We start from the raw sequence: 12,139 nt of genomic DNA, 5'->3' as shown, positions 1-12,139 counted from the left end.
ACCTGTAACTCACTAAATTTTTTGAGCTAGAGTTCTCAAACTTTTATACAAAGTACACACATTTGTTTACTACTAATGGCACCAATTCAAAACTCAATTCAAATATCACAGCCCTCGTGAGTTGATGTCAAGTACATGGTTTTTTTTAAAGCAACACATGCTGGGGTAAGTTGTAACAATAGACAAAAGAAGCAAATACAGAGGCCACACCATGCAATATGCTTCAATAAAGAGGTTTTTGAAATAAAATAATAAAATAACAATCCAGAAAATGTCTCTCTCTCTGTGACTGACCATAACTCATATCCAATTAATTTTTACTCAGGAGTGTGTGTGTGTGTGTGTGTGTGTGTGTGTGTGTGTAAATTAGTGTAGCCTACTATAACAAACTTATTTAACAAAATGTATCCCTAATGAACACTAACACACTGTACCTGTATGTAGAACATACAGGTTAAATAATAATAATGCCAATGTATGTGTTTAATGTAATATAAACAGTTTTTACAGTTTAATGTAATATAATTCATGTGGTTTTATCTGCAATAGTATAAGTACTAAACAAAATATAGTCTTGATTCAGGAATTTACTTTCTCACCTCAAAATCAGTTTTTTCTCTATGGAATCTGCATGTGTGTGTTTATAGCCTTGATATTCACCATGTGTGATCAGAGAGGAATTGGGTAAATACTGAAATGATCATATGACTCCTATCTTATCCGTGATGGGTGGAACTGATGGTGTTACAACTCTCCCCATGTTACACCCACACCCGGGCTCCACCATGAATGTTTCCTCCTTAGATAGGGGCGCGTTTTAATGACGTAAAAGACATGCGACTACTGCTTCGCTGTAAACCGTCGCCTTCAAAATGGTGAGTGATCTTCTATGATCAGATTCGGTGTTCAGCCGTTATAAGGCTTTACAATTCTAAAATATCTGACCTAGTTTGTTGAGTGCCGACAAATGCTTTTAGGTCCGATGTAGGAAACACATGTACACCATAATAGCATGCTAGCTAACTTGATAACAGTTGAGTGAGTGTAGAAGATAGAGGAGCTCAAAGCAGGTGAGATACCACCTCTCTGGTGTTTCAGTGACACTCATGGTGTTTAAACTATAACCCAACAGAGTCTTTCTCTCAAATACACACTCCTAGCGTCCACTACGAGTCTGCCCCTTAACGATACCTGACGCCTATGGTCCGTGGTGAAGCTGTGAAGGTTATTACTGGAGAACTGGGTTGGGTTTACTCCAAGTGTTTAGTGGCCATCAACACACTGTGTCTTGTAGGGTACCCAGATGAAGGACGTGACCATAAAGCCGGACGCCCCCAGCACTCTAATACTGGAGAAACATGCGGACTACATCGCTGCCTACGGCTCCAAAAAAGATGATTATGTAAGTCTGTGTGCAATTAGGTCTGTTTAATTGAACAGTTTAATTATGGGGTTTTAGTCACTGTAGGGATCTGTGACAGGGCACCGTTTTTGCTATAATTATTTCTGCCATCATTAGGTTCTGTTTAGACCAATACAAATTAAACAAAACCAGTTCAAACTATTAAATTTGGTATTAGTTTGAGTGAAACAATAAGGAAGAACGCATTACTGCCTTAAGATCTAACATTGTGAGAAAGATTAAAGATCTGGAGCAAGACCATGCCAGACTATGAATGAGAGAAAGAGGATTATGCAATACAGCAAATGATGGGTCAGAGTAACTGACAAAGAAAAGGAGTAATGAGTAGATTACTTTGTGTCAGTACTCTAGCAGCAGAGTATTGAAGTTGGTTCAGACTGTTAGCAGGAAGACTAGGGTTACACCAGCATTGAATGTGTTAGTCTGATATGATATGATATGATATGATAACCAATAATTGACCCTTTGTTGTAATTTCAATTTAAGTATGAAGTGCCATGGGCTTATGACATGTCAAACAAACTGGATAAAAAATGGTCAATTAATTAGTAATTAAACATTATTTAATTTAACATAGCCATGTCACATAGCCATGTCATCAGATTTATAGAACAAAAAGGGGAACAAAAATAGTTTATATACATATATTTTATTTATTATGTATTTTATACACATATTTTATTCTTTCTCAAATGTTGGCCCCATATCCTACATTTATTTTATAGTTTTCCTAGATGTCAACATACAACATTTATGTAGCTTTTTGTTCCAAATACATAATTCATAAGACATTAATACATTTTTAAACAAACATTTCCAACTTTTCTTTAACTCTTAGAATTTATCAGAACATTTTATTACTGTATCTTTAAGAGAGCTATAAGATAAAAAGAGTGCTTAATTTATTGGATAGGTATAAATGATCACTTGAAACTATCGGCTGCAATTCCAATATCAATCCAATCATTATTATTAAAAAGTCAAAATTGTCCTTATCAGCAAATAATATATCAGCTTCCAATAAATCATGTACCTGAAAGGAAGACCTATAAAGATGGAGCAGTCTTTACAGTACAGTCTACAATACAGGATCTGATGAACAGTCTTTACAGTCTACAATACAGGATCTGATGAACAGTCTTTACAGTAGTCTACAACAATACAGGATCTGATGAACAGTCTTTACAGTAGTCTACAACAATACAGGATCTGATACAGTACAGTCTACAATACAGGATCTGATGAGCAGTCTTTACAGTACAGTCTACAATACAGGATCTGATGAACAATCTTTACAGTACAGTCTACAATACAGGATCTGATGAACAATCTTTACAGTAGTCTACAACAACACAGGATCTGATGAAGGCATGGACTTGCTCAAGGTTTCTAACAACGTGAATCGATTTAACAACTACACCATCAATAACAAAACTGGACAATGTAGAAACTCGGGACTTGGTGTTTATGCCTACCCGCATAATTTCAGTTTTAACTGTGTGAGTTTTTCATTCATCTAGAGTTTGAGATCAGAGACAGTCGAAGTATATAAAGGAGGTGGTTGTATACATGTCATGTTCTACTCTTAGTGTTTGGTCCTGTCCTCTTTAGGAATATACCCTTTCTGAGTACTTGAGGATGAGTGGCATTTACTGGGGCCTGACTGTGATGGACCTGATGGGCCAACTTCACCGTATGAACCAAGAAGAGATCATAGACTTCATTAAGTCCTGCCAGCATGAGTGTGGAGGCATCAGTGCCAGCATCGGCCACGACCCCCACTTGCTCTACACTCTCAGTGCTGTACAGGTCACACCATCTTCTAACACAATCTGCATCCATTACACTGCACAGACCTTCTCCAGTCCTAGAGATCCACTACACTGCACAGACCTTCTCCAGTCCTAGAGATCCACTACACTGCACAGACCTTCTCCAGTCCTAGAGATCCACTACACTGCAGAGATCTTCTCCAGTCTCAACACTGCACATGTCTCATGTTTCTCCCAACACCAACAAACCTGACCCAGCTCCTCATTTAATTACCCAACCTCCCATGAGGTGCACAAGGTGTGTTGGGCAGGGAATAAAACCAGTGTATTCCCAAAACTGGAGTTGAGAACCCCTCTCATAATAAAGTCTTCTTAAGTCAGAAAGCAGGGATGTCCACATCTAATTCTGGAGGGCTGCACATTAGTGGCTTTCCTGTTTACCAGGTGCAGCTAAGGACTGGATACATTTTATAATAAAGAGTCCTTAATGGTGATTTAATGATTTGAACATCCATTCCTTAAAGCAAAAAAACATGTATGGTAAACAGGTTTCCTAAATGTTTGTTTAAAATTATGCTATATGAATAGACTTTTAGTATTGTAAATACTAGTTAAATAGTATTATTTAACGGGCCGCCCAATGGAGGATGGGTTCCCTTTTGAGTCTTGGTTCTCCCGAGGTTTCTTCCTATTCCCCACCATCATAGGGAGTTTTTCCTCGCCACTGTTGCCTTTGGCTTGCTCATTAGGGTTCTGGACCCATAGTATTGTTAACCTTGTAAACCCTGTAAAGCTGCTTTGCGACAACTTGAGTTGTTAAAAGCGCTATACAAATAAACTTTGATTGATATTGTTACAATCCTTTTCCAGATTTTGACATTGTATGACAGCATTAAGGCCATTGACGTGGACAAGGTTGTGGACTATGTTCGAGGACTACAACAGGAGGACGGCTCATTCGCAGGAGACAAATGGGGTACTTTTGAACTCACTTACATTTTTGTTTTGAATGAAGATTTTTGGGGATGTGTGTCTTTCATTTAGAATTATGTGCAGATATGTGTTGGAAAAAGTAATTTAAGAGAAGGTACGTGTGGTGTTTTTCCTTTGCAGGGGAAATAGATACCAGGTTTTCCTTCTGTGCCGTTGCGACCCTCGCTTTGCTGGTGAGCTTCTTGTTTGATCAAACGAAATTCTGAGGCTTCAGAATATGAAAATGAATTCGGCACACTGAGTGAACGTGTTGTTCTGGGCCTTGAGACATGTTTGTAGGAGGACGTCTCTTGTCAGAGTGAACCATTTTAAAGATTGGCCTAAACAACACGACCTTTCAGGGTAGACTTGATGCGGTGGACGTAGACAAGGCAGTAGAGTTTGTCCTTTCCTGTATGAACTTTGATGGAGGGTTTGGATGCAGGCCTGGCTCTGAATCTCACGCTGGGCAGGTGAGACCTGTTCTCACACACACACACACACACACCACTGACATCGGTGTGAATCGTGTATTATTACAGTAAGTGGGTGGGTGAGGTGTGTTTCTCCACACACCTGTCTTCTCTGTGTCTGGTTCTGCAGATTTACTGCTGCACAGGGTTCCTGTCCATCACAGGACAGCTGCACCAGGTCAACGCAGACCTGCTGGGCTGGTGGCTCTGTGAGAGACAGCTCCCGTCCGGAGGCCTCAATGGGAGACCAGAGAAGGTAAGCCAAAAAGAAAAGACGTGCGTTATGCTGAAAGCATCAGTTTTTGATGCTATCAAACTTTCTTGCTAGGTTTTTGACATGGTATTTTAAAATCTGAGTTGCAGGCTGTAGGAACAGCTGTATCAAAGCTCTTCTGCATTTTTTTTTTTTTGGGTTTTTATTCAGCTGCCAGACGTCTGTTACTCCTGGTGGGTTCTTGCGGCTTTGAAAATAATTGGCAGAATTCACTGGATTGACAAAGCCAAGCTGAGGTCTTTCATCCTGGCCTGTCAAGATGAGGAGACTGGAGGATTTGCTGACCGACCAGGAGATATGGTAAAACTGAGAGATGACTGTAACTGAAGGCTATAACTGTATAATTCATACATATATTGCAGTGTATTTTAGCTGTTTCAGGTGTGAGTTAGTGTTAACTGGAGGGGATTACTTCAGGTCAATGAAGATACTTGATTTTTGAAGAAAGATTCTGCAAAGTTCAGAGATAGATGCTTGGTACAACAGTGTAGATGTTCAGTATAATATATACAATAGAAGCAGTTCTTAAATGCTGTTTGTGATCCTAATCTGTCCTTTGGGTTGTGATTGTACATACAGGTGGATCCTTTCCACACCCTGTTTGGTGTGGCTGGTTTGTCTCTGCTGGGGGATGAGCACATAAAGCCTGTTAACCCTGTGTTCTGCATGCCCGAGGACGTCCTCCAGAGAATCCACCTCCAACCACACCTGCTGACTTAGGCCTACAGGCTGGGCCTCGCCGGAGCTCAGTCCTGCACAGATTAGTGTTTTCTTTGCTCTAACAACCCTGGTTCAGTTTAAGAAGAGTTTGGTAATCATCAGATGAGAATCGAATATATTGTAACAGAGAAAATGGTAATCTGTGCGGAAATGTGGCTCATTAGGATTGGGTACACAGAGCCACTGGCAGTCTCTCTCCTTCTGTTCTCTCTCTACACCCAGCTCTGCTGAAGGCCCACAGACACTGCTGGGACACTGCCAGGGAACCAGCTGCTAAAGGAAAGCTTTGGGTATTGCCTGTCTGGAAGGTTCAGATGTTCAGATGCAGGCCTGCAGAGCCACGTTCTTGCATATTTTAGTGTCCTTTCAGTTCTGACAAACCTAATTTAGCTCATGAAAGACTTGAGGAGTTGGAGAAGGGAGAACACGAAACAGTTCAGGTCCTGCAGAAATGGACCCGGACACTCCTGGCACCGAACCAGGTACAAGTATGAAGCAGGGGGTTCAAGTCCAGTCTGCTGTCCTGGAGGGTCAGGGCCCATCAGGTTCGTTAACTGTGGTCTTTGTGTAGAAGTTAGTAATGTGTGTATGGCCTTTATTTCTCTGTTCAATACAACTCTGGAAGACGTTATGTAAGTGATTGCAGTCTTTAACTGTAAATCCTTTGACTGTAACTGTAACTTTAACTGTAAATCCTTTCCTTTGGCAATGATGAACAGATTTGTACTCACTGCATCATATGTTACAGATTCCAAGTCTCAGCAGAGGAATTCTATACTGTTTCTGATGCTTTGTAAACATGAACCTATTTCACTATTTCATTTATTATTTGACTGCAAATCCCAGTTTCTCGGCATGGAGTTTGTAATCTCTGGTAGTAATTAAACAGTTTGTGATGAAGATTGGTCACTTTGTCGTCATGTCTGACTGCAAAGGGGGGTGTGTAGATTCTGCAGCACATGAACTTTTATGGATGAGATTTGAAAGAATGAAATTTCTTAATGTAACAACTAATTTACACAGCCCTAGTCTGGATTATGGATTCAAGTTCTGGAGTTGAATACCTTTAGCAATTGGTTCAACATAGATGTCATGCATAAGATTAACTCTATGTGCACCCAAGGGATCCCAGTTGCAAGGATTTTCCAAGCATAACTTAAAGGAATCACCTGTAATCTAGTTTCACTTGGTGATTTCCAGTATGTCTGTGCTAAATTTACTATTAATGATATTCTGTTGTCACCCATGTTTTGAAAAGTCAAACCATCAAAGCTTTATCCAATAAATCTGTTACGTTTCATCCATTTAGCCTGAATTGGATTTTTGCAGTGTGCATCCATACCAACATAACATGCAATAACAACTCTCACAAAACTAAAACATGTAGTCTGTTTATGACATGTAGAGCTAGCCATGGGTCACTAAGACTGTAATATGTATAAGTATGGAGTGGCTAATGGATGTTTTAATGGTAATGTATGAATAAATTTTCATGTTTATAATGAAAGCCTATACAGAATCAGGTGTTTGTAAAGCTCCCAAACATCTTACGAACACCTAATCTAAATAATTCAAATTCTTTAGGCAAGTTCCCTCTAGATCAGGGATGTCAAAGTCAAATACACCGAGGGCCAAAAAACCAAATTTGCTACAAGCCGAGGGCCGGACTGGTTAAATGTTTATTAAAACATATTGAAATGATTGCACATAGCCTATTGAACCAAGACCTAACACAGTGTTATTATGTAATGCTTAAATGAATAAAGCAATACTTTCTTATGGATCTGTCAGTAATTTCAAGTGAAAACATTTTTCAACAAGCAAACAGATAAAAACAAACTTCCTTCAAAGAAAACATGTCCTGTACATTAAATTAATAAAGTAATAAAGGTTTGAAAAGTGCTGGAATTTAGGCTAAAGTAGCCTACTTGAAAATGCTTGAAATTGTAACTACTTCGTTTCACAACAAATAGCTATCTGACTGAACAGTTCTCTTGTATTACGTTAACAAATACGAGCCTCTTGTAATTCCAGGACGAAACATGAGAGAACGTGAAGACGTTAAGATTGGGTGTTTTGAAAATAAACAACCATTAAATAATGTGAATAAAAAGCGAATTATTTCAAATCATTTAGAATATATGTATAAATATTTAACTTTATTAAGTTTAACGTGCTGGGAAATATTGAAATGGACCTTGAAAGTGACGTACAAGTGCTTTAATTCCACCTTATAAAGGTGTATGAACCCTGCAAACATGACTTTGTTCATTGCGCTAAGGCGCGGTGCGCGCAAAGTTACAAATTTCGAGAGGTGCACGACCTCGCGAATCGACAGCGTACGACGCTCTCGCGCACGGGCGGAGCCACTGCGATTACGTCATTTCCGCCGCGATGATCCTCACCGCTTGTGCGCGCTGCAGTGACTTCGCGGGCTACCATTGCATTGTGGGGAATGTAGTGTTTGTGCGTGCAAAACACCAGCGGGCGGCTGTGGCCTGTGGGCCGGTTCTAATAGTAATTAAATATCATCCAGGGGGCCATAGATAATCAATTCAGTGCACATGTCTGGATCCGGCCCGCGGGCCTTGACTTTGACATGTGCACTAGATGATACTGCTTCCTATTTTCTCAGCTGTACCTTGTCGTTTCTGAAGTGAACTGAAACAGGACTGATAGAGGCTTTGTGCAGGGCATATAAAAGCTCTCTAAAGGTATAATTCAGAAGCAGTGGCGGAGCCAAAGGGGGGGCAGGGGGGGTCAATTGCCACCCCCAACAGAGCCCTTGCCACCCCTAATGCCACCCCACTGGAAATGGTAATTTTAAGAGAAAATGTGTGTTTCCTTTTGTTCATCATGTGTATATGGACCCCTCTGATAAAGCCTTGGTCACCCTTTGGCCACCCCTTGAAAACAAGGCTAGCTCCGCCACTCTCTAAAAGTACTGTATCTTTCAGAAGATATCTCCTACTCATCAGAACACCACTACTCATCAGAACACCACTACTCATCAGAACACCGCTACTCATCAGAACACTGCTACTCATCAGAACACCACTAATCAGAACACCACTACTCATCAGAACACCGCTAATCATCAGAACACCACTAATCAGAACACCACTACTCATCAGAACACTACTACTCATCAGAACACCGCTACTCATCAGAACACCACTAATCAGAACACCACTACTCATCAGAACACCACTAATCAGAACACCGCTACTCATCAGAACACCGCTACTCATCAGAACACCACTACTTATCAGAACACCACTACTCATCAGAACACCACTACTTATCAGAACACCACTTCATCAGAACACCACTAATCATCAGAACACCGCTACTCATCAGAACACCGCTACTCATCAGAACACCACTAATCATCAGAACACCGCTACTCATCAGAACACCGCTACTCATCAGAACACCACTAATCATCAGAACACCGCTACTCATCAGAACACCGCTACTCATCAGAACACCACTACTCATCAGAACACCGTTACTCATCAGAACACCACTACTCATCAGAACACCGCTACTCATCAGAACACCGTTACTCATCAGAACACCACTACTCATCATAACACCACTACTCATCAGAACACCGCTACTCATCAGAACACCGTTACTCATCAGAACACCACTACTCATCAGAACACCGCTACTCATCAGAACACCGCTACTCATCAGAACACCGCTACTCATCAGAACACCGTTACTCATCAGAACAGCACTACTCATCAGAACAGCACTACTCATCAGAACACCGCTACTCATCAGAACACCGCTACTCATCAGAACACCGTTACTCATCAGAACACCATTACTCATCAGAACACCGCTACTCATCAGAACACCGCTACTCATCAGAACACCGTTACTCATCAGAACAGCACTACTCATCAGAACACCACTAATCATCAGAACACCGCTACTCATCAGAACACCGCTACTCATCAGAACACCGTTACTCATCAGAACACCATTACTCATCAGAACACCGCTACTCATCAGAACACCGCTACTCATCAGAACACCGTTACTCATCAGAACAGCACTACTCATCAGAACACCGCTAATCATCAGAACACCACTACTCATCAGCTGCTTCCCTGGAGGGAATCAAACTCGGGCCATCACTGTGCATTTGACACGCTGTCCGATCCACAAACACACTGACAAACTGTCATTTGGTGTAAATCCAAATGACAACTTTTCCACATGAAAAACTCACATAATGCAGCAACACCAAAACTACTGGATGTTTAAAGCACAACAAATATGTGTCACAGTGCTTAAATGGTACTTCAGACTGGTAAAACAATGGAGCGCAAGTAAAAGAAGGACGCGATCCCACAGTCTCATTGAAAATGTACGATTTAATGAATAAAGTGCACCAACGCAAAACCCGTGACATAATCATAAACCCGTGAAATTTGTGGGCGGAGTTTAATTACATCTTTGCGGGAGTCATTTAGTTGGATTAACTCTGATTTGATCAACTCTGTTCGATAACTCCAACACTGAACATCATTTAAATCTAACACTGTTAAAATTACTCTTTGGGAGTGAAAATCAACTCGGAAATGTTTAACTCTGAAAATTTAAGGAGAGGACATAAACGCCATTGGCTGCAGTAAAAAATGATTGACAGCTAACTCTGGCTGATAATTGGCTTAATAAAAATTGATTGACAACAAAAGTCTAGTATCTGATTGGCTGCAGTCGAAAATGATTAACACATGCTCCGCCCTTTACCCACGCCCACCGGGGCTCCGGCCTGCAGTATTACCGGTTCATACACCTTTACAAGGTGGAATTCAAGCACTTGTACGTCACTTTCAAGGTCCATTTCAATATTTCCCAGCACGATAAACTTAATTAAGTTAATTATACATATACTCGAAATGATTCGTTTTTAATCACATTATTTAATGGTTGTTTATTTTCAAAACGCCCAATCTTAACGTCTTCACGTTCTCTCATGTTTCGTCCTGGAATTACAATACAAGAGAACTGTTCAGTCAGACAGATATTTGTTGTGAAACGAAGTAGTTACAATTTCAAGTATTTTCAAGTACTTTAGCTTAAATTCCAGCACTTTTCAAACATGAAACACAAAGCAACATAAAAATTCGTCAGGTAAATGTTCCTTCCCCTGTTTTTAAGGGGTGTTTCTTTATCGTTTCGGACAACACTGCAAAGAATTGTCACGGTGAGGCGGCCCCCTACCGGCCGTCTCTGTCCACAGCGGCTGTTGTTGTTGTTGTTTGGTGACGTCATGTGCGTCCCTCAGGTGGGCGGAGCCCGTGATCCGTCTCATCTGAGGGTCATTTGCCTATATATGTCTTGTCTTTGTACCAGTTGACCGCTGGTCATTATATCCTTAATTTGGATATTTAATTTTGCATGGGTTTTGGTTTGCACATTTTCTATTAAACCATCCTTTTCCCCTGAGACTTGGCGTGATCGCTTCCTTTTAGTTGCTCACCCCTGCCCGTCACAGAATGACCAGCCACCCTTCGGAAGCCGCCGAGTCTCTTTTTCTTTCTCCTTCGTTCGTGGTCACGTCTCGTGGTAAGTGTTTGTCTGCGTGGTGTTTTGTGAAGAGTTCCGCCGTGCTTTTGTGTTGTGTTTGTGGCACAGCGAGGACCAGGGCTGTCTGCCCTGGGAAAACTCTTCGTGTCTGTTGTTTGTTTGTTTGAAGAGCTCCGCCATGTCTGTGTTTGTGGCACAGCGAGGACCAGGGCGTCTTCCCTGAAAAGGCTCTTCATGTTTTGTGTTGGGTAAAACGTGTGTTCATGTCGACGGATGTGTGGATCAGTGTGCGTGCTCGTTGTGTTTAATGTTACATGTTTTGTGTGTGACGCGGTCGCCGCTCGTCACTGTCGCCTCGCTCCCCGTGTGTCTTGTGTTAAATGTGGGGAGCGACTGCGACTCTGAGCGGCGCGCGTCACTGTGTGTTTATGTCGAGCGCGCATGTGTAGGTCCCGTCTGTCTGTTTGTGCACCGTTTTTGTTTGTTTGTCTAGTGATAGCGTGTGCGTTTTGTCCTAGCGTGTTGTCCACAGTTTGCGTGTAATTCCACGTATGCTCCTCCCCCTGAATGTGTGTTTGGGGGGGGGACCGGCTGTGGTCCCGTGCCATGGGGTGTGGCACGGAGGGCGTCGCTCCTGAGGGAGGCCCTGAATAGGGTAGGGCGCGTTTGTGTTGTGTGTGTGTGTGTGTTGTGTGTGTGTGTGTGCTCTTCTCTGTGCAGGTGCTTCTCCTTGGCAGTGTTCCTGGACCTTGTGGGGGTCTCCACCTGGCAGGAGCCCCCTTGTGTTGTGGGGTGACCGGAGCCCGGTCATGAAGAGCCCCTCCCTAGAGGGCTGGGGCCCCTGGATGTTAGGGGACCATGGGGCTCCGGTCTGAAAAGCTCCTGTTGAGGAGGGAGATCCTCCCTCCTGCCCGGGGTGACCAGGAGGCCCTTGGGGCTGCTCCCTAGCCCGCGT

At 42.1% G+C, this 12,139-nt stretch overlaps 1 protein-coding gene across 2 annotated transcripts; it reads left to right on the top strand.

Moving 5' to 3' along the window:
• Positions 1-750: 750 nt before the first annotated feature.
• rabggtb (Rab geranylgeranyltransferase subunit beta) lies at positions 751-6,934 on the top strand. Of its 2 annotated transcripts, none has more exons than XM_076976669.1 (9): positions 751-875; positions 1,295-1,402; positions 3,035-3,232; positions 4,066-4,171; positions 4,309-4,361; positions 4,530-4,640; positions 4,771-4,896; positions 5,065-5,214; positions 5,494-6,934. In XM_076976669.1, the coding sequence occupies exons 1-9, from the start codon at positions 873-875 to the stop codon at positions 5,632-5,634; spliced, it is 996 nt and encodes a 331-aa protein (XP_076832784.1). In that variant the 5' UTR covers positions 751-872; the 3' UTR covers positions 5,635-6,934. The 2 variants fall into 2 exon arrangements, with proteins under 2 accessions (XP_076832784.1, XP_076832785.1); XM_076976670.1 differs by lacking the exon at positions 751-875 and adding an exon at positions 886-1,070.
• Positions 6,935-12,139: the final 5,205 nt, after the last annotated feature.

This window comes from Brachyhypopomus gauderio, chromosome 16 (genome assembly GCF_052324685.1).
Source record: "Brachyhypopomus gauderio isolate BG-103 chromosome 16, BGAUD_0.2, whole genome shotgun sequence".
Lineage (NCBI taxonomy): Eukaryota > Metazoa > Chordata > Actinopteri > Gymnotiformes > Hypopomidae > Brachyhypopomus > Brachyhypopomus gauderio.
The sequence above is the reverse complement of the archived record's forward strand: the minus strand, read 5'-3'. Positions and strand labels throughout refer to the sequence as shown.

Excerpts from the sequence above, each read along its gene's own strand:
- rabggtb (XM_076976669.1), top strand. Across the intron at positions 4,362-4,529 it reads TTGCGACCCTCGCTTTGCTG|GGTAGACTTGATGCGGTGGA; the intron begins GTGAGCTTCTTG and ends ACGACCTTTCAG. Across the intron at positions 4,641-4,770 it reads CTGAATCTCACGCTGGGCAG|ATTTACTGCTGCACAGGGTT; the intron begins GTGAGACCTGTT and ends CTGGTTCTGCAG.